Source organism: Triticum aestivum, chromosome 2A (assembly GCF_018294505.1).
Source record: "Triticum aestivum cultivar Chinese Spring chromosome 2A, IWGSC CS RefSeq v2.1, whole genome shotgun sequence".
Lineage (NCBI taxonomy): Eukaryota > Viridiplantae > Streptophyta > Magnoliopsida > Poales > Poaceae > Triticum > Triticum aestivum.
This window is the reverse complement of record NC_057797.1, coordinates 376,469,354-376,492,752: the sequence shown is the minus strand read 5'-3', so window position 1 is coordinate 376,492,752 and position 23,399 is coordinate 376,469,354. Positions and strand designations below refer to the sequence as shown.

The 23,399-nt window shown below is 42.0% G+C and overlaps 1 protein-coding gene and 1 pseudogene across 8 annotated transcripts; both read right to left on the bottom strand.

Annotated features, from left to right (window-relative positions):
* Positions 1-8,498: 8,498 nt before the first annotated feature.
* Positions 8,499-12,649, bottom strand: LOC123188709 (uncharacterized). 8 transcript variants are annotated; one of them, XR_006495119.1, is made up of 4 exons: positions 12,075-12,608; positions 11,914-11,959; positions 11,610-11,733; positions 8,612-10,644 (listed from the first exon to the last, which is right to left on the bottom strand). XR_006495119.1 is itself a non-coding variant. In XM_044600943.1 (3 exons), the coding sequence occupies exons 1-3, from the start codon at positions 12,474-12,476 to the stop codon at positions 10,625-10,627; spliced, it is 468 nt and encodes a 155-aa protein (XP_044456878.1). In that variant the 5' UTR covers positions 12,477-12,605; the 3' UTR covers positions 8,613-10,624. The 8 variants fall into 8 exon arrangements, 1 of the variants encoding a protein (XP_044456878.1); XR_006495120.1 differs by adding an exon at positions 8,499-8,598 and having other exon boundaries at positions 10,441-10,644; positions 11,610-12,608; XR_006495115.1 differs by having other exon boundaries at positions 8,569-8,808; positions 8,883-10,644; positions 11,610-12,602.
* On the bottom strand, positions 9,995-10,077 carry LOC123038393 (uncharacterized; annotated as a pseudogene).
* Positions 12,650-23,399: the final 10,750 nt, after the last annotated feature.

The window sequence follows — 23,399 nt, the reverse complement described above, 5'->3', positions numbered from 1 at the left end:
GGCTTGCCGGTAACGAGATTGAACAAGGTATCAGATACCGACGATCGAATCTCGGGCAAGTACAATGCCGCTGGACAAAGGGAATTGTATACGGGATTGATTGAATCCTTGACATCGTGGTTCATCCGATGAGATCATCGTGGAACATGTGGGAGCCAACATGGGTATCCAGATCCCGCTGTTGGTTATTGGCCGAAGAGTTGTCTCGGTCATGTCTGCATGGTTCCCGAACCCGTAGGGTCTACACACTTAAGGTTCGGTGACGCTAGAGTTGTTATGGGAAATAGTATGTGGTTACCGAAGGTTGTTCGGAGTCCCGGATGAGATGCCGGACATGACGAGGAGCTCCGGAATGATCCGGAGGTGAAGATCGGTATATTGGACGAAGGGTATTGGAGTCCGGAATTGTTCCGGGGGTACCAGGTGATGACCAGCGTGTCCGAAAGGGGTTTCGGAGGCCCCGTCAAGCATTGGGGGGCCTTATGGGCCAAGGGGAGAGGGCACATCAGCCCACTAAGGGGCTGAGCGCCCCTCCCACCCCATCTCACGTAACCAGGAGAGGTGGGGGCACCACCCCTAGGGCAGCCGCCCCTCCCGGCTTGGGGGGCAAGTTTCCTAGGGGGTGGGGGCGCCCAAACCCATCTAGGGTTTCCCCTGTGGCCGCCGCCCCTCCCCTAGGGAACCCTAGGGCGCCTCCCCCTCCTCCCTTCCCCCTATATATAGTGAGGGAGAGAGAGGGCTGCCACACCCTTGAACCTGGCGCAGCCCTCCCTCCTCCTACACCTCCTCCTCCTCCATAGTGCTTGGCGAAGCCCTGCTGGAGAACCACGAGCTCCATTGCCACCATGCCGTCGTGCTGCTGGAGTTCTCCCTCAACTTCTCCTCTCCCCTTGCTGGATCAAGAAGGAGGAGACGTCTCCCAACCGTACGTGTGTTGAACTCGGAGGTGCCGTCCGTTCGACGCTAGGATCATCGGTGATTTGGATCACGACAAGTACGACTACATCAACCCCGTTCACTTGAATGCTTCCGCTTAGCGATCTACAAGGGTATGTAGATGCACTCTCCTTCCCCTCGTTGCTAGATTACTCCATAGATTGATCTTGGTAATGCGTAGAAAATTTTGAATTTCTGCTACGATCCCCAACAGTGGTATCAGAGCCATGTTTATGCGTAGTTTATATGCACGAGTAGAACACAAGTAGTTGTGGGCGTCGATTTTGTCAATTAACTTGCCGTTACTAGTCTTCTCTTGATTCGGCGGCATCGTGGGATGAAGCGGCCCAGACCGACCTTACACGTACTCTTACGTGAGACTGGTTCCACTGACTGACATGCACTAGTTGCATAAGGTGGCTAGCGGGTGTCTGTCTCTCCCACTTTAGTCGGATCGGATTCGATGAAAAGGGTCCTTATGAAGGGTAAATAGAAATTGGCATATCACGTTGTGGTTTTCGTGTAGGTAAGAAACGTTCTTGCTAGAAACCTATAGCAGCCACGTAAAAAACTTGCAACAACAATTAGAAGACGTCTAACTTGTTTTTGCAGCATATGCCTTGTGATGTGATATGGCCAAAAGGATGTGATGAATGATATATGTGATGTATGAGATTGATCATGTTCTTGTAATAGGAATCACGACTTGCATGTCGATGAGTATGACAACCGGCAGGAGCCATAGGAGTTGTCTTAATTTATTTATGACCTGCGTGTCAACATAAACATCATGTAAGTACTTTACTTTATTGCTAAAGCGTTAGCCATAGTAGTAGAAGTAATAGATGACGAGACAACTTCAAGAAGACATGATTATGGAGATCATGATGATGGAGATCATGGTGTCATGCCGGTGACAACAATGATCATGGAGCCCCGAAGATGGAGATCAAAAGGAGCAAAATGATATTGGCCATATCATGTCACTATTTGATTGCATGTGATGTTTACATCTTATTTGCTTAGAACGATGGTAGCTTAAATAACATGATCCCTCGTAATAATTTCAAGAAAGTGTTCCCCCTAACTGTGCACCGTTGCGAAGGTTCGTTGTTTCGAAGCACCACGTGATGATCGGGTGTGATAGATTCTAACGTTCGAATACAACGGGTGTAAGCCAGATTTACACACGCAATACACTTAGGTTGACTTGACGAGCCTAGCATGTACAGACATGGCCTCGGAACACGGAAGACTGAAAGGTTGAGCATGAGTCGTATAGAAGATACGATCAACATGAAGATGTTCACCGATGTTGACTAGTCCGTCTCACGTGATGATCGGACACGGCCTAGTTGACTCGGATCATGTTTCACTTAGATGACTAGAGGGATGTCTATCTGAGTGGGAGTTCTTTAAATAATTTGATTAGATGAACTCAATTATCATGAACATAGTCTAAATTGTCTTTGCAAATATGTTGTAGATAAATAGCTCATGTTGTAGCTCCCTATTTCAATACGTTCCTAGAGAAAGATCAAGTTGAAAGATATTGTAAGCAATGATGCGGACTAGGTCCATAGTCCGAGGAGTGTCCTCACTACTGCACAGAAGACTTACGTCTTTGATGCACCGCTCGATGTGCAAACCCTACAACATCGTCTGTGGATGTTGTGAACACCTGACAGACACATCCTGATGACTACATGATAGTTTAGTGCACCATACTTTACGTCTTAGAATCGGGATTCCAATGACGTTTTGAACGCCATAGATCATATGAGATGTTCCAAGAACTGAAATTGGGATTTCAGGCTCATGCCCATGTTGAGAGGTGTGAGACCTCTGACAAGTTCTTTTGCCAACAAGATGGAGGAGAATAGCTCAGCTAGTGAGCATGTGCTCAGAATGTCTGGGTGCAACAATCACTTAAATCAAGTGGGAGTTAAACTTCCAGATAAGATAGTGATTGATAGAGTTCTCTAAACACTATCACTAAGCTACTAGATCTTCATGATGAACTATGACATGCAAGGGATGGAGATGATCCCGGAGCTGTTCGCGGTGCTTAAGACCGCAAAAGGTAGAAATCAAAGAAGGAGCATCAAGTGTTGATGGTTTAACAAGACCACTGGTTTCAAGAAGGGCAAGGGCTAGAAGGGAAACTTCATGGATGGCAAACCAGTTGCCGTTCCAGTGAAGGAACCCAAGGTTGAACCCAAACCCAAGACTAAGTGCTTCTATTGTAAGGGGAACGGTCACTAGTAGCGGAATTACCCCAAATGCATGGTAGATAAGAAGGCTGGAAACTTCAAAGTATATACGTGTTATTAATGTGTACCTCACTAGTACTCCTGGTAGCACCTGGGTATTGGATACCGGTTCAGTTACTATTATTCGTGACTTGAAGCAAAAGCTACGGACCAAACAGAGACTGGTTAAGGGCGAGGTGACGATGTGTGTTGGAAGTGTTTCCAAAGTTGATGAGATCACCATCGCACGCTCCATTTGCCTTCGGGATTAGTATTGAACCTAGATAAATGTTATCAGGTGTCTACGTTGAGCATGAATATGATTAAATCATGTTCATTGCAATACGGTCATTCATTTAAGTTAGAGAATAATTGTTATTCTGTTTACATGAATGATAACTTTCATGGTCATGCACCCTATATGAATGGTTCATTGAATCTCGGTCGTGGTAATGCACATGTTCACGCCAAAAGATGTAGAGTTAATAATGATAGTACCACTTTCTCGTGGCACTGCCGCTTAGGTCATATTGGCGTGAGATGCATGTAGAAAACTCCATGTCGATGGATGTTTGGAGTCACTTGATTTTGAATCACTTGACACATGCGAGCCATGCCTCATGGGCAGGATGACTGAGACCCCGTTTTCAAGTACAATGAAACGGGCAAGTGACTTGTTGGAAATCATGCATGCTGATGCGTGTGATCCAATGAGAATTGAAGCGTGCGGTGGATATCCTATTTTCTCATCTTCACTGACGATTTGGGTAGATATAGGTATATCTACTTAATGAAGCACAAGTCTGAAACGTTTGAAAAGTTCAAGCGATTTTAGAGTGAAGTTAAGAATCATCATAACAATAAGATCATGTTCCTACGATCTGATCAAAAAGGGGATTTTCTGAGTTATGAGTTTGGCAATCACTTAAGACATTGTGGAATTGTTTCACAGTTGAAGCCACCTGGAACACCACAAGGTAATGGTGTGTCCGGACGTCGTAATCGAACACTATGAGATATGGTGCGATCTATGATGTCTCTTATCAATCTACCGTTTTCATTTTGAGGTTATGCGTTAGAGACAGCTGCATTCACTTTAGATAGGACACCATCTAAAGTCCGTTGAGACGACGTTGTATGAACATTGGTTTGGGAAGAAACCAAAGTTGTAGTTTCTTAATGTTTGGGGCTGCGATGCTTAAGGCTTCAGCCGGAAAAGCTCGAACCCAAAGCGGACAAACACATCTTCATAGGATACCCAAAGGTGACAGTAGGGTATACCTTCTATCTCAGATCCAAGGGCAAATTGTTTGTCGCTAAGAACGGGTCCTTTCTCGAGACGGAGTTTCTCTCGAAAGAATTGAGTGGGAGGAAGATAGAACTTGATGAGGTTGTTGAACCTTTATTTCAACCAGAAAGTGATGCAACATAGAAAGATGTTTTCTGTGGTTCCTACGTCTGTTGAATAGGAAGTTAATGATAGTGATCATGAAGCTTCGGATCAAGTTGGTATCGAACCTCGTAGGTCGACAAGGATATGTGCTACTCCTGAGTGGTGCGGTGATCCTATCTTAGATATCATGTTGTTAGACAACAATGAACCTACGAGCTATGGAGAAGCGATGGTGGGCCCGTATTCCGACAAATGGTTAGAAGCCATGAAATCCGAGATAGGATCCATATATCAGAACAAAGTATGGACTTTGGTGGACTTGTCCGATGATCGGCAAGCCATTGAGATAAATGGATCTTTAAGAAGAAGACGGACGTGGGCGGTAATGTTACCATCTATGAAGCTCGACTTGTGGGAAAGAGTCTTTTCACAAGTTCAAGGAGTTGACTACGATGAGAATTTCTCACCCGTAGCGATGCTTAAGTCCGTCGGAATCATGTTAGCATTAGTTGTATTTTTCGATTATGAAATCTGACAGATGGATGTCAAAAACAAGTTTTCTTACCAGTTTTCGTAAGAAAGAGTTGTATGTGATACAATCAAAGTTTTGTCAATCCTAAGGGTGCTAAAAGGTATGCTGGCTCCAGCGATCCTTCTATGGACTAGAGCAAGCATCTCAGAGTCAGGATATATGCTTTGATGGAGTGATCAAAGCTTTTAGGTTTATACAATGTTTGCTAGAAACTTGTATTTACAAAAAAGTGAGTGGGAGCACTACAACATTTCTGATAAGTATATGTGGATGACATATTGTTGATCCGAAATAATGTAGAATTTCTGGAAAGTATAAATGGTTGTTTGAAGAGTGATTTTTAAAGGAAGACCTGGATAAAGCTGCTTACATATTGGGCATCAAGATCTATAGAGATAGATCAAGACGCCTGATGATACTTTCAAAGGACGCACACCTTGACATGTTTTTGAAGGAGTTCAAAATAGATCGGTCAAAGAAGGGGTTCTTACCTGAGTTGTAAGGTGTGAAGTTGAGTAAGACTCGAAGATTGACCACGGCAGAAGAAAGAGGAAGGACGAAGGTCGTCACCTATGCTTTTGTCATAGGCTCTATACAGTATGCCATGCTGAGTACCGCACCTGATGTGTGCCTTGCCACATGTCTGGCAAGGAGGTACAAAGGTGATCTAGGAGTGGATCACCGGATAGCGGTCAAAAATTATCCTTAGAGGAATAAGGAAATGTTTCTCGGTTATGGAGGTGATGAAGAGTTCGACGTAAAGAGTTACGTCGATGCAAGCTTAACACCTATCCGGATAGCTCTGAGTAGAGATACCGGATACGTATAATGGAGCAACAATTTGGAATAGCTCCAAGTGGAACATGGTAGCAGCATCTACGATATAAAATTTTGTGAAATACATAGGGATCTGAATATGGCAAGACCCGTTGATTACAACCTCTCTCACAAGCATAACATGATCAAACCCAGAACTCTTTGAGTGTTTATCACATAGTGATGTGAACTAGATCATTGAGTCTAGTAGACTCTTGGATGTTGGTCACATGGCGATGTGACCTGTGAGTGTTAATCACATGGCGATGTGAACTAGATTATTGACTCTAGTGAAAGTGGGAGAGTGTTGGAAATATGCCCTAGAGGCAATAATAAATTGGTTATTATTATATTTCCTTGTTCATGATAATCATTTATTATCCATGCTAGAATTGTATTGATAGGAAACTCAGATACATGTGTGGATACATAGACAACACCATGTCCCTAGTAAGCCTCTAGTTGACTAGCTCGTTGATAAATAGATGGTTACGGTTTCCTGACCATGGACATTGGATGTCGTTGATAACGGGATCACATCATTAGGAGAATGATGTGATGGACAAGACCCAATCCTAAGCCTAGCACAAAGATCGTGTAGTTCGTATGCTAAAGCTTTTCTAATGTCAAGTATCATTTTCTTAGACCATGAGATTGTGCAACTCCCGGATACCGTAGGAGTGCTTTGGGTGTGCCAAACGTCACAACGTAACTGGGTGGCTATAAAGGTACACTACAGATATCTCCGAAAGTGTCTGTTGGGTTGGCACGAATCGAGACTGGGATTTGTCACTCCATGTGACGGAGAGGTATCTCTGGGCCCACTCGGTAGGACAACATCATAATGTACACAATATGACCAAGGAGTTGATCATGGGATGATGTGTTACGGAACGAGTAAAGAGGCTTGCCGGTAACGAGATTGAACAAGGTATCGGATACCGACGATCGAATCTCGGGCAAGTACAATACCGCTGGACAAAGGGAATTGTATACGGGATTGATTAAATCCTCGACATCGTGGTTCATCCGATGAGATCATCATGGAACATGTGGGAGCCAACATGGGTATCTAGATCCCGCTGTTGGTTATTGGCCGGAGAGTTGTCTCGGTCATGTCTGCATGGTTCCCGAACCCGTAGGGTCTACACACTTAAGGTTCGGTGACGCTGGAGTTGTTATGGGAAATAGTATGTGGTTACCGAAGGTTGTTCGAAGTCCCGGATGAGATCCCGGACATGACGAGGAGCTCCGGAATGATCCGAAGGTGAAGATCGGTATATTGGACGAAGGGTATTGGAGTCCGGAATTGTTCCGGGGGTACCAGGTGATGACCAGCGTGTCCGAAAGGGGTTTCGGAGGCCCCGACAAGCGTTGGGGGGCCTTATGGGCCAAGGGGAGAGGGCACTCAGCCCACTAAGGGGCTGAGCGCCCCTCCCACCCCATCTCACGTAACCAGGAGAGGTGGGGGCGCCACCCCTAGGGCAGCCACCCCTCCCGGCTTGGGGGGCAAGTTTCCTAGGGGGTGGGGGCACCCAAACCCATCTAGGGTTTTCCCTGTGGCCGCCGCCCCTCCCCTAGGGAACCCTAGGGCGCCTCCCCCTCCTCCCTTCCCCCTATATATAGTGAGGGAGAGAGAGGGTTGCCACACCCTTGAACCTGGCGCAGCCCTCCCTCCTCCTACACCTCCTCCTCCTCCATAGTGCTTAGCGAAGCCCTGCTAGAGAACCACGAGCTCCATTGCCACCATGCCGTCGTGCTGCTGAAGTTCTCCCTCAACTTCTCCTCTCCCCTTGCTGGATCAAGGAGGAGACGTCTCCCAATCGTACGTGTGTTGAACTCGAAGGTGTCGTCCGTTCGGCGCTAGGATCATCGGTGATTTGGATCACGACGAGTACGACTCCATCAACCCCGTTCACTTGAATGCTTCTGCTTAGCGATCTACAAGGGTATGTAGATGCACTTTCATTCCCCTCGTTGCTAGATTACTCCATAGATTGATTTTGCTGATGCGTAGAAAATTTTGAATTTCTGCTACGATCCCCAACAAAACATACATCAAGTGTTCTGAAATCCTTAAAGACTCAACCCGGTAAGATAACTTCAAAGGGAAAACTCAATCCATTACAAGAGAGTAGAGGGGGAGAAACATCATAAAATCCAACTATAATAGCAAAGTTCACAATACATCAAGATCGTACCACCTTAAGAACACGAGAGAGAAAGAGAGATCAAACACATAGCTACTGGTACATACCCTCAGCCCCGAGGATGAACTACTCCCTCCTCGTCATGGAGAGCGCCAGGATGATGAAGATGGCCGCCAGAGAGGGATTCCCCCCTCCGGCAGGGTGCCGAAACGGGTCTAGATTGGTTTTCGGTGGCTACGGATGCTTCTGGCGGCGGAACTCCCGATCTATTGTTCTCCCGGATGTTTTTAGGTATATTGGTATATATAGGTGAAAGAAGTCAGTTAGGGGAGCCACGAGGGGCCCACGAGGGTGGGGGGCATGCCCAAGGGGGCAGGGCGTGCCTCCCTACCTCATGGCTTCCTTGAAGCTTCCCTGACGTCTACTGCAAGTCGCCTGGGTTGCTTCCGTTCCAAAAATAAATCTCCCGAAGGTTTCATTCTGTTTGGACTCCATTTGATATTCCTTTTCTTCAAAACACTGAAATAGGCAATAAAACAACATTTTGGGCTGGGCCTCTGATTAATAGGTTAGTCCCAAAAATAATATAAAAGTATATAATAAAGCCCATAAACATCCAAAACGGGTAATATAATAGCATGGAACAATAAAAAATTATAGATACATTGGAGACGTATCAGTCATGCAATGAACAACACTGTAACACATTCACCCGAAGAAAAGTACTCCCTCTGTAAACTAATATAATAGCATGCTCTTATATTAGTTTATATTAGTTTACAGAGGGAGTACTATTCTACTACCACGACCATCCATTCTACTACAGGGGAGTTAATATTACCCAATTATAATAGAAGATTATATCACAGCAAAACTAACAAACAAGAGGCAAGTCTGAGTGAAAAGAACAAGGTACTACATCAGCCTTGAAAAAAGGATATCAATAAGACAACGATATAAAGGAAACAAACAAGAGGCAAGTCCGAGTGAAAAACGAGGTACTGCATCAGCCTTGAAAAAAGGATAGCAATAAGACAATGATATAAAGGAAGAGCTCAACATTTTACTAACAATAGCCAATGCTTGCAGACACTGGTACTGCAAGGTTAAATGGATCTATCTTTCCAAATGTTTAACCCTATCAAAAACTCTACAATGGCTTAAATAATGTCACCACCATCCATTACAAAAAAAGTGGATTACTTGCAGTAACACTAATCCTGCAAGCTGAAAGAGACGTGCAAACCGAAGCCTAACTCAATCAAGTTGGGGACAGGTGGCAATCCCTTGTTTGATAAATAATGCCATGAGCAGACATTTAGATTGTGGGCAAGCATAAACGAAAAAAGTCCAACATGGATAATAAATCTAACAGCGATGGTGGGCGTCATCCTTGCCTTGGCTAGTTAAAACTAAGAGCAGTGGAGCAAATATGTGTAGTACGCAGAAAAACATGGGTGCAGCTGTTGGGTTGCAACATGAAAGAGCCAGGTTTATTACTCCTAAAAAATACTTAACAGACACAACAAATTATTATCAAAGGAATGACAACAAATCTAAGGGTTTATTTTTGGCAAAATACCCAAGGTTGAGAAATACAAAAATGTCGATCTACTGTAGTTGTTTAGCCATCACTGCACTAACGTACATGTGTTCAAGAGAGTTGTTCGATCAAAAGAATTGAAGAAATATAAACGAAAGTGAAATGTTTCATTCTATTCAGAAGTATAGTCCAATCTATATCAGACTTCTAATGAAATGCATAAGTCCATCTGACTATACGACAACAACTACTTCAGACATTGGCTGGAGAAATGCTCATCTTTTTTATTCTTCAACGACGTAAAAAGAAATGACTACACAACACCAACAACAATAGACTCTCACCCAACTAATATACTAGAACTAGATCAACCAAGATCAGTTTTAAGAAGCTCGGTTTAAGATACTTCAACGACGTAAAATCTCAGTAGCATCTCCCTGTAACATCATATGCTCAGCTCACAAATGATTCACATCCAACTCCTCTACATTATATCACACCAACACACAGAGTTGCATCTCTAGATGAGGAATAAAAACACATTGATGGCATGCTAGGCATCAGTTTTAAATAGCTCGATTTTAGATCATCAAAGATCGAAAAGGCCGCAGCCGTCTAAATGTTTCACATCCTTTGCTCAGTACGACATCATCATCGTCACAGAAATTCCCTAAACAGTCAGGTATCCAAAAAAACATAGCGACCCACATCACCGACGAGCTACTGTGAGCATGTCAAGGACTAGATGGACTAGATTCTATGCAGAGCTACCAAGCAAATGGGATCGAGTGGAAGGGAAAACAGAGGGAGGTGGCTACCTTCTCCATATGGGGACTTCCTGGTGGTGATGTTGAGCACCTTGGTGGCCATCCTGACAGAGCCCTTGACCTTGAGCTTCTTCTCCTTGGCGCCCTACACCAGATCCGAGGACACTATTCAACACATGCGTGCACAAACGCATCAGATCGAAGACGCACAAATCCAGCCAGATCCTCGATCTCCTCAATGGAAGAGTCTCCCATCTGCCAAGAAAAGTTGTCATAGTTCAGTTCACTCCAATCAAGTGATGTGTGAGGAGCAGAGAAAGACTATTGTATTGAATAAGTAATTGTTGGGCTAGACTAGAACAAGGCAATGGAGGGTTGACAAATTATAGAAGAAAGCAGCAGAATCCTTGGCTGTAAGGTAGCACTATAGCCATCTATGGCAAGGTAGCAGAAATCAATAGAAGCAGTTTGGTTCTCTTTAATTATTGTGTTCATCGATAACATGAAGAAACTTTAGCATAATAAAATGTATAAATGTATAAATTATGTTCATCTTTAGCAAAAGACAGCTCGACTGATAGATTCTTAAGAGCACGGTCAAACCCTAGAAGAATTTAATACTCCAATTATTTTTAGAACCTATAACTTGACATTCCATACATATAGCACCCAGGGATTAGTAGGAAGAAAATAACTGCAAAAGGCAAGTTTAAAAGAGTGCTCTAGCAAGCAGGTTCAGTTCCTGAAGCTATGCCAAGACGTTCATCCAACACCATAATAAATACAATATATGCAAATGTACCAAACACAAAGAATCACAGAGAAAAACATGTCATGATTATGCCTTAGGAATGTGCAAATCCTATTTCCTCCTCTTAGAGCCTACATGGATAGGACCCTAGGACTGCAGTCTGTAGGATGGAAAGGTAATTTAGGTACCATGGTCAACAAAACCCACCTTGATGAGTGAATAAATCCATACAAGCATTGTCAAACCATAGAAGAATTTGATAAAAAGATTTTTATAGAACCTATAACTAGAATTACCGAATGAATTAACTTAGAAATAAAATATAACAAGAAATTCCATGATTCATTCATGCTAGACCAAAGTAAATGCAAGCTTTCCAAACAGGCCACCACTCAAAGTCAGATCCAGAGCGGCCAAGAAAATGCATTAGCAGCCAATTTAGCTGATATAATCGCAGCAGTAGACATACCGCTGACCAATCGGAAACATTTGCTTGGTGTAGCAGTAACCAAAAAGCACGCCAACAGAACATAACTCGGCCAAACCAATGCTTCACCTGCTCCCCAATCTCCCACGTCAAGCTCTAATTGCGTCTGCTCGACTCGCCAAATCACGAATGTAGTAAGAGACTAAAAATAGCAGAATCTGCAGTAGCACCCCCAAATCCTCCCGCCCTGGGTAGAGGCAGAGGCAAAGCATGGCCCGGGAGAAAAGATTCATGGGAGGCGATTGTTGTACAGGGAGCGGGGGTGGGGTTGGGGTTGGTTGGTTACCGAGGAGGAGGGACCGCAAGTCAGCGAAGTCGTGGTAGTCGTCGTCCTGCAGGATGGCAGGCATGATGAGCATGAGCACCATGAAGAGCGCTTTGGGGAGTTCGTTCTGCCAACACGACATAGATCTAGAGCGGCGAGAGATGGGAAGCGGCGTGGGCGACCTGGATCCTCATGGGCGGCGGCGATGGGGAGAGGATCGGCCACTTCGAAGTTGGTTGCTGTTGTCGAGGACGAGCGGATTTGTAGGCGTTGCTGTCGGAGAGGAGGGGATCCGGCAGCGGCCTCGTGGGAGAGGAGCGGATCCTGCGGTGGAAAGAAGGGGATCCAGCTACGACCTTGTCGGGGAGGAGCATCTCACACGTGCTATCACCACCGCCACGAGGTCGAGCAGGAGATAGACGATGAGGTCCACCCCACCACCAAAACCCTAGAAAGTGGAAGTGATGTCGGCGACCACATGATACGGGGTAAATCAAATCGATGCGGTGGATAATAAAGAGCATAGCGAGAGGAAGCCGTGGGTGGGCTGGGCACCATCGGATGGTGCCAGAATTGGGCGACATCGGGCGCCATAGGTGGCGACGATGAGTGGTGCAGGGGAGAGGGCGAGACGAGCGAGAGAGGGGAAAGTTTTAGAGAGGGTGGGCGGGTTGGTGGGAGAGGGACGAGAGGTGAGAGGTGAGCCAGAGACGCTGGACCGAGGGACTAAGGGAGAGTGTGGACGGCTCAAATCAACTACAGGGGGTGATCCGTGGGCTGCTTCCTGATTGGTACAAAACATGAGGTACTTATTAAAATTATCTCTTTGTGCTAAAAACAGAGGGTTTGTGAAGCAGCTACCAAAATTATTTTGCAAAATGGCATCACTAAAATTTTCACTTAATTTAGACCACATTTTATGAATGATCACCAATTTGTATGCATTTCCGATCCTTCTAGATATTTTTGGTCATTTAAACAGATTTCTGCCGATTCGGTAGGAAGCAGGTCAAATTTTAACTACAAGTGCCTCATACTTTGCTCTTTATTTTTTTCAAAAATAATTTCTAGGTACATAAGTAACCAGAGATACTCCAAAAGTTTCGCAAGATTCAACCCTTAGCTATGAACGGTCATGCCCGCCATTTTGATCGCATTTTGAAATGGGCATAAGAAATTAAAATAAAAATAAAAATTGAAAACCTTCGCATTGTGTAATTATATGTGACCGAGTTACCAAGAAAAAAATAAACTTGTAATCCGACAATTATGTTAAATCAGTATTGTCAGAAATGAGCTATCATGTGTGAAGGTTCATGGCTTTCAAGCCAAATGATCAATCTTGTGGCCACATTCATGGCATAGTTTGTTCAAATGATCTCATATTGTTCACAACGGTGCATCTTGGAATGCCAAACAACGTTGCCTAAGGAAGTTTTCATTTTCTTTGGACGAAAAAATCATTTCCCTTTTTTCGAGTGCCCAAAAATGAGTATTTTTGTGAAGGACCTACCATATATTCGTTGCAAAATTGGACCAAACCAAATTTCTAAAATATTAGGCCATATTAATTTAAAATTGACAAAATGATTGGGTGTCAAAAGCTTTGATCCTCCTCTTGTGGAAAAGACATTTTTTTGCCGATTTAGTAGGAAGCGGGTCAAATTTGAACTACAGTTGCCTTATGGTTTGCTCTTTATTTTTTCAAAAATCATTTTTAGGTACCTAAGTATATATTTAATCAGAGAAACACCGAAAACATTCCAAGATTCAATCACCAGCTAGGAACGGTCATGCCCGTTATTTTGACCGCATTTTGAAACAAGCATGAAAAATTCAGAAAAAATCAAAAAATTGGAAAACCTTCACATTGTGTCATCATATGTGACCAAGTTGCCAGGAAAAATAATAAAATTGTATTACGGTAATTATTTCAAAAAAGTGTTCTCAGAAATAAGCTATCATGTGCGAAGATTCATGGCTTTCAAGTCAAATGATCAAGTTTATGGCCACATTCATGGCATAGTTGTGTTCAAATGATCTCATATTGTGCACAAGGGTGCATCTTGGAATGGCAAACAATGTTGCCTAAGGAAGTTTTCATTTTCTCTGGACGAAAAAAAATCAATTTTCACTTTTCGAGTGCCCAAAATGAGTTTTTTTTTTGTGAAGGACTTACCATATATTTGTTGCAAAATTGAACCAAATCAATTTTCTAAAATATTAGGTCCTATTTAATGCTCAATTGACCAAATGGTTGGGTGTCAAAGTTTTTATCCACCTCTCGTGAAAAAGGCAAGTTTCCGCCAATTCAATTGGAAGCGGGTCAGATTTGAACTGCAGCTGCCTCATAGTTTGCTCATGATTTTTTCCAAAAAACATTTCTAGGTAAAAAGTATCTATTTAATCATAGAAACACCAAGATTTTTCCAAGATTCAACCACTAGCTAGGAACTGCCTCATATAACCTTCGAATTTTCCAAGATTTGCCCATAGTTTTGACCGCATTTTGAAATAGGCATGAAAAATAAAAAAAATAAAAAAATGGAAAACCTTCGCATGTGTCATTTTATGTGGCCAAGTTACCAGGAAAAATAATAAACTTGTAATACGATAATTATTTTAAAGAAGTGTTCTCAGAAACGACCTATCATGTGTGAAGATCAATGGCTTTCAAGCCAAATGATCAATGTTATGGTAGCATTCATGGCATCGTTTGTTCAAACGATCTCATATTGTGCACAAGGGTGCATCTTGGAATGGAAAACAATGTTTCCTAAGGAAGTTTTCATTTTCTTTGGATGGAAATTCCATTTTCAATTTTTTTGAGTGCCAAAAATGAGCTTTTTGTGAAGGACCTAACATATATGTATTGCAAAATTGGACAGAATCAATTTTCTAAAATATTAGGCCATATTTAATGTACAATTGAAAAAAATGTTTGGGTGTCAAATGATTTTTATCCACCTCTTGTGAGAAAGACAATTTTCCGCCGATTCAGTAGGAAGCGGGTCAAATTTGAACTGCGCTTGCCTTATAGTTTGCTCTTTATTTTTTCCAAAAATCATTTCTAGGTACATAAGTAACTATTTAATCAGAAATACATGGTTTGGTGGCGATACGTTGAGGTTTGGACGGTGGTCGAGGCCCCCAACTCCAGAGTGTGTAAACTCGCATGCCCGCCGCGTGGTCACCGCATGACTGTGGTGTTGCCATGCGTTATGGGCAGCCCAGGCATGTCTAGTGGGTTGGGCGCTCCCCGGTAGGTGTTAGGAAGAAGAAGGCGTAATAGAAGAACGTCACGACGAGACTGAACTAAGCTCAAACATGAATTAGCAACCAAGTGTTTGATTAGTGGTGGGGAAAATGCACAAGGACAATGGGCCTGAGTTTCGGCCGAGGATGATCATCTACTAAGGACACTGTCTTGGAAAATTTGCAGCTCAAATGGAGGAGCCTAGGTGTCACTTGCTTTGCAAAGGTACCACACTGGACAAAAATATGAATGTTGAAGCTGGTATCAAATGAATGAATGGATTGATCTGAAATTTCGAGGAGGATGATAATTTGGGCATATGAAGGCACTGTAAAAATTCCATACCATTTGGATAAATAAAGATGGTACTTTCTTCACAATGCTCTCCACTGAACAAAAAAATTGGAAAAAATATTGAGGGAAATTGGCTAGATTAAATAAGCTAAAATTTGGTGGAGGGAGGTTCTATGGGCAGGGTCATGTCCTAGTAATTTTTCAGGAATTATAAATTAAAATAAAATATAGTTGCTTCACAAACTGTAAATAATACCAGAAACAAAGATTGGATGGTGAGCTCACATGGAATGTTAGATGGGGCTCAAGTTTTGTGGAGAGCTATTATTAGGGAATATAGAAGATGTTGCAAAAATTCAGCTCATTAGAATATGCATAGCTAGTACTTCCTTCACAACGGTTCTAGCTAAAGAGAAACTTTGGAAATTTGCCGAGGAAGATTTACTAGGCAAATGGAGCTGAATTTTGTCATGAAGCAATGATTTGGATAGTGAAGAATGCCAAATTATTTGGGGAATTTTGGGAATGAAAGAAATATAGGATGCTTCACAACCTAGGGCAAAAATTGACACATAGGCAAAACTGATGAGGTGGTGATGTCTACTACGCAACTTTATTCTTGTAGACACGTGTTGGGCCTCCAAGCACAGAGTTTTGTAGGGCAGTAGCAATTTTCCCTCAAGTGGATGACCTAAGGTTTATCAATCCGTGAGAGGTGTAGGATGAAGATGGTCTCTCTCAAACGACCCTGCAACCAAATACAAGAAATCTCTTATGTCCCCAACACACCCAATACAATGGCAAATTGTATAGGTGCACTAGTTCGGCGAAGGGATGGTGATAAAAGTGTAATATGGATGGTAGAAATATATTTTTATAATATGAATAAATAAAAATAGGAAGGTAGCAAATAGTAAATGAGCACGAAAACGGTATTGCAATGCTTAAAAACAAGGCCTAGGGTCCGTACTTTTGCTAGTGCAATCTCTCAACAGTGCTAACATGGTTGGATCATATGATTATCCCTCAAAGTGTAACAAAGAATCACTCCCGAGTTCCTATTGGCAGAGAATAAAAGATAGGAATTGTTTGTAGGGTACGAAGCCACCTCAAAGCTATTCTTTTCGATCGATCTATTCAAGAGTTCGTACTAAAATAACACAAAGCTATTCTTTCCATTCGATCTATCCTAGAGTTCGTACTAGAATAACACCAAAGCGTATTCATATTCATAATACTCAAATCCACACAAAGAACTACAAAGAGTGCCCCGAGATTTCTACTGGAGAAACAAAGACAAGAACATGCATCAACCCCTAAGCATAGATTATCTCAATATCACCGCGGGAATCCGCAAGTTGAGTGCCAAAACGTATATCAAGTGAATCAATACGATACCCCATTGTCACCATGAGTACTCAATTGCAAGACATATATCAAGTGTTCTCAAATCCATAAAAGTATTTAATCCAATGACAACGAGATCTCAAAGGGAAAAACTCAATTTATCACAACAAGATAGAGAGGGAAAACACCATATGATCATACTATATTAACAAAGCCCGTGATACATCAAGATCGTGACATCTCAAGAATACGAGAGAGAGAGAGAGAGAGATTAAACACATAGCTACTGGTACAAACCCTCAGCCCCGAGGGTGGACTACTCCTTCCTCATCGTGGTAGCCGCCGGGATGATGAAGATGGCCTCCAGAGATGATTCCCCCCTCCGGCCGGGTGCCGGAATGGGTCTAGATTGGTTTTCGGTGTCTACGGAGCCCTGCAGCGGCGAAACTTCTGATCTAGGTTAACCCTGAGGGGTTTGGGAATATTTGGGAGTTTATAGTGCAAAGAAGGGGTACGGGAGGCCACCGAGGTGGGAAAACCCACCTGGGCGCGCCAGGGGGCCCTGGCGCACCCTGGTGGGTTGTGCCCCCCTCGGGGCACCCCCAGGTGTAGCTTTGGCCCATTGGGTTCCTTTTGGTCCAAAAAAATATCCAAAAAGTTTCGCGGTGTTTGAAGTTCTTTTAATATTGATTTTCTATGATGTAAAAAACAGGGGAAAACAGCAACTCGCACTGGGCACTGGGTCAATAGGGTAGTCCCAAAAAATGATATAAATTTGCAATAAAATGATTGTAAAACATCGAAGAATGATAATTTATTGGCATGAATACTTCATAAATTATAGATACGTTGGAGAGGTATCAACATCCCCAAGCTTAATTCCTACTCGTCCTCGAGTAGGTAAATGATAAAAGAAATAATTGTTGGGGAACATAGTAATTTCAAAAAAATTCCTATGCACACGCAAGATCATGGTGATGCATAGCAACGAGAGGAGGAGAGTGTGATCTACGTACCCTTGTAGATCGACAACGGAAGCGTTGACTTTGGTTGATGTAGTCGTACATCTCCATGGCCCGACCGATCAAGCACCGAAACTACGGCACCTCCGAGTTTTAGCACACGTTCAGCTCGATGACGATCCCCCGACTCCGATCCAGCAAAGTGTCGGGGAAGAGTTCCGTCAGCACGACGGCGTGGTGACAATCTTGATGTACTATCATCGCAAGGCTTCGCCTAAGCACCGCTACAATGTTATTGAGGATTATGGTGGAAGGGGGCACCGCACACGGCTAAGAATATGATCACGTGCATCAACTTGTGTGTCTAGGGGTGCCCCTTGCCTCCGTATATAAAGGATCCAAGGGGGGGTTGCGGCCGGCCCTAGTAGGAGGCGCGCAGGAGGAGTCCTACTCCTACCGGGAGTAGGACTCCCCTCCCTTTCCTTGTCCAAGTAGGAGAGGGGGAAGGAGAGAAGGAAAAGGGGGGGGGGGCGCCCCTCCCTCCTTGTCCAATTCGGACTAGGGGGAGAGGGGGCGCGCGGCCTGCCCTGGCAGCCCCTCCTCTTCTCCACTTTAGGCCCATGAGGCCCATTAACCCCCCCGGGGGTTCCGGTAACCCCCCTATGCTCCGGTTTTATCCGAAACTTCCCCGAAACACTTCCGGTGTCCGGATATAGCCGTCCAATATATCAATCTTTATGTCTCGACCATTTCGAGACTCCTCGTCATGTCCGTGATCACATCCGGGACTCCGAACTAACTTCGGTACATCAAAACTCATAAACTCATAATATAACTGTCATCGAAACCTTAAGCGTGCGGACCCTACGGGTTCGAGAACAATGTAGACATGCCCGAGACACGTCTCCGGTCAATAAACAATAGCGGAACCTGGATGCTCATATTGGCTCCTACATATTCTACGAAGATCTTTATCGGTCAGACCGCATAACAACATACGTTGTTCCCTTTGTCATCGGTATGTTACTTGCCCGAGATTCGATCGTCGGTATCTCAATACCTAGTTCAATCTCGTTACCGGCAAGTCTCTTTACTCGTTTCGTAATACATCATCTTGCAACTAACTCATTAGTTGTAATACTTGCAAGGCTTATGTGATGTGCATTACCGAGAGGGCCCAGAGATACCTCTCCGACATTCGGAGTGACAAATCCTAATCTCGAAATACGCCAACCCAACATGTACTTTTGGAGACACCTATAGAGCACCTTTATAATCACCCATTTACGTTGTGACGTTTGGTAGCACACAAAGTGTTCCTCCGGCAAACGGGAGTTGCATAATCTCATAGTCATAGGAACATGTATAAGTCATGAAGAAAGCAATAGCAACATACTAAACGATCGGGTGCTAAGCTAATGGAATGGGTCATGTCAATCAGATCATTCACCTAATGATGTGATCCCGTTAATCAAATAACAACTCTTTGTCCATGGTTAGGAAACATAACCATCTTCGATTAGCGAGCTAGTCAAGTAGAGGCATACTAGTGACACTCTGTTTGTCTATGTATTCACACATGTATTATGTTTCCAGTTAATACAATTCTAGCATGAATAATAAACATTTATCATGATATAAGGAAATAAATAATAACTTTATTATTGCCTCTAGGGCATATTTCCTTCAATAATTTATGAAGTGTGAATGCTAGCAAAGTGCATACGTTTGATCAATGATAATTTCAACCACTTTTCCTAGCATCATAACAGTAATTCTTTCTTATGAAACTTCTCATGTTATAGTAGCAAACAATTCACATGTTAAGGTTCAAACAATGAATTCTCTTGAAACTCAACAACCTATGTTCTTAGTCACCAAGCAATTGCAATTCAACTTATTCAACAGAGTTTATGTAAGAGCTCCACATACTCAACCATCATATGGTTTTCTATGATTGCTAACACTCACCTTGTACACATGACCAAAATGTTTCAACCCGACACATAGAAATATAGGGGCTTATTGGTTTTCCTCCCAACGTATTCACCTCAAGGGTGATATCAACAATAATAACTCATGCTACCCATATTCAATTGGACATATGTGCCTAGATATTTCCTCACCACATGATGTTTGCCAAAAGAGAAAAATAAAAAGGAATAGAGAGAAGAACTTTGACTCTTTGCATAAAAGTAAATACATAAAAGTAAAAGATAGGCCCTTCATAGAGGGAAGTAGGGATTTGTAGAGGTGCCAGAGCTCAAAGCGAAAATTAGAGATAAAAACATTTTGAGAGGTGTATCCATCCCACCAACGAAAACGATTTAGAGTTCCCAATACTTTCCATGCTTAGATATATCATAGGTGGTTCCCAAACAGAAAATAAAGTTTATTCCTTTTTCCACCATACTTTCGCTTTCCATGGCTAATCGTATCCATGGGTGCCGTCCATACCAACACTTTCCAAGGAATTTATCATTTGACAGCGTAAAGTAGATTCATTTTTCATTTCGGGACAGGGCATCCCTAATACCTTTGCCTTACTCTCGTGCAATGACAAGTGAATAAACACTCATCGTGAGAATAACACATCTACCATGAAAAATATTGGCCACCCCTCACCGCCTCGCGAGCGGTACGAGCATACAAAAGAGAAATTTATTTTGAAAATTAGAGATGGCACATACAAATTTGGTTAGAACGGCCAAAGAATACCGCATATAGGTAGGTATGGTGGACCCTTGAAAATAAGATTTGGGTTTAAGGATTTTTGGATGCACAAGTAGTATCTCTACTTGGTGTGGAATTTTTGGCTAGCAAAGATGGGGGGCGGGGCAAGCACCACATGTTGAAGGATCTATGACAATATAAATTCTATGTGAATATGAACAAACATAAATCATTACGTTGTCCTCCTTGTCCAACCTCAAGAATTTTGGCATATAATATTTTGATGGGGGCTCACAATCACAAAAGATTTCCATGATAGTGTATTTATATGTGAAAGTTCTCTTCCTTATACTAATTATTCGTGAATTGCTTGTATGACCAATATTGTGATTGTCAAGCCTCAAAAGATTTCACTTTCTAAACCCAATGTGAAGCTACCACTAGGCATGATATGATTTCAACTTCATGACATTCAATTTATTCAACAATTTACTCATGGATATAAGTGAAGCACAAGAGCAATTCCATAGAAAAGAGCTTCGTTGACAGGATGTGAATGCCACTTACTTAGCCTCCTGGCAACTATTTGAGGACTCTATTTTATTTGAAAAAAAACTTTCAGATATAAGTATTTTATAAAACATCAAGCGAAACAAAATAAAATGACATTCCAACAATAGCACAACTCATGTGGAGAAGCAAAAACTTAGGCTCAACCGATATTGACCGATAATTGTTGTAGAAGAAAGGTGGGATGCCTATCGGGGCATCCCCAAGCTTAGATGCTTGAGACTTCTTGAAATATTTTTTGGGGTGCCTTGGTCATCCACAAGCTTGAGCTTTTGTGTCTCCTTAATTGCTCTCATATCACGGTTTTCCTAAATCTCGAAAGCTTCATCCACACAAAACTCAACAAGAACTCGTGAGATAAGTTAGTATAAACCAATGCAAAAAACCTTCTCATTCTCTACTGTAGCAAATCGCAACAATTATTATTCAACATTGCATACTAAATGCCTCTGCATATTTAATACTCGTATCCTCAAATAGAATCATTAAACAAGCAAACATATGCAAACAATGCAAACATAACAGCAATCTGCCAAAACAGTAGAGTCTGTAAAGAATGCAAGAGTAACAATACTTATTCAACTCCAAACATTATGAAAATTTACCACACTGTAGAAAATTTATCAGAGCTCATTTTGCAAAAAAGTTTCAACATTGTATCACATTCTGACTTTTCTAGGGAATTTTTGCAACAGCGGTAAACTTTCTGTTTTCAAACAACAACAAGTATACTTGCAAAATAAGCATGGCAAAGGCTATCATTGCCACTTTTATTGAAATAAAAGATGAAAAACATTATTCTAAATAACATCAAGAAAATACTAACAAAATAAAATGAAGCTCCAAGCAATACACATATCATGTGACAAATGTAAACATCGCTCCAAGTGAGGTTACCGATAATGTTGGAGACGAAAGAGGGGATGCCTTCTGGGGCATCCCCAAGCTTAGTTGCTTGGATCTTCCTTGAATATTTCCTTCGGGGTGCCTTGGGCATCCCCAAGCTTAGGTTCTTGTCACTCCTTATTCTCCTCATATCCATATCTCACCCAAAACTTGAAAACATCAATCACACAAAACTTAACAGAACTTTATGAGATGGGTTAGTATGATAAAGAGCAAACCATTCCACTTTTGGTACTGACAAAGACAAGATTCATAATTGTTCTCACACAATGCATATTGTATCATATCATTTCCACAATTTATATTGAGCAATATAAGCCATAGAAACTAGGAAACAATCAAACTATGCATTGAAAACAGAATCTGTCAAAAACAGAACAGTCTGTAGTAATCTGCACTCAAACCATACTTCTGCTACTCCAAAAATTCTGAAAATTAGGACAACCTGAGAAATTTGTCTATTAATATTCTGCGAAAAGAATCAGCATTTTATCACGCTTCTGTTAAAAATTAGAATTGTTTTCCTGAGCGCAAAAGTTTCTGTTTTTCAGCAAGATCAAATCAACTATCACCGTAAGCCATCCCAAAGGTCTTACTTGGCACTTTATTTTAAAAAAGCAACAAAACATGATTACTACAGTAGCCTAATCATGTGAACACACAAAAACAGTAGGTAAAAGTTTGGGTTGTCTCCCAACAAGCGCTTTTCTTTTATGCATTTTAGCTAGGCATGATGATTTCAATGATGCTCGCATAAAAGATAAGAATTGAAACATAACAAGAGCATCATGAAACACATGCGAAACACATTTAGGTGTAACCCACTTCCTATGCATATGGATTTTGTGAGCAAACAACTTATGGGAACAAGAATCAACTAGCATAGGAAGGCAAAACAAGCATAACTTCAAAATTTTCAACACATAGAGAGGAAACTTGTATTATTGCAATTCCTACAAGCACAAGTTCCTCCCTCATAATAATTTTCAGTGGCATCATGCATGAATTCAACAATATAACCATCACATAAATCATTCTTTTCATGATACATAAACATAGAAATTCCGTTACTCTCCACATAAACAAATTTATGCTCATCTATAGTAGTGGTAGCAAACTCAACAAAATAACTATCATGAGAGTGAAAATTAAAATCACGATGAAAAGTTTCATGGTTATCATTATTCTTTATAGCATACATGTCATACCCATAATCATCTTAGATAGGAGGCATGCTTTCATCATAATAAATTTTCTCATCAAAACTTGGGGAGCTAAAAATATCATATTCATAAAATATAGCATCCCCAAGCTTATGGTTTTGCATATCATTAGCATCATGGATATTCAAAGAATTCATACTAACAACATTGCAATCATACTCATCATTCAAATATTGTGTGCCAAACATTTTATTGACTTCTTCTTCTAACAATTGAGCACAATTTTTCAAACCATCATTTTCAAGAAAGATATTATAAAGATGATCAATAATATGA

Coding starts and splice junctions, on each gene's coding strand:
- LOC123188709 (XM_044600943.1), bottom strand. CDS start 12,476: ATGTCGCCCAATTCTGGCACCATCCGATGGTGCCCAGCCCACCCACGG. Junction 11,960..12,074: donor CGCCGCCCATGAGGATCCAG/GTCGCCCACGCC, acceptor GCCATCCTGCAG/GACGACGACTACCACGACTT. Junction 10,645..11,913: donor CTTGCGGTCCCTCCTCCTCG/GTAACCAACCAA, acceptor TTTTCTTGGCAG/ATGGGAGACTCTTCCATTGA.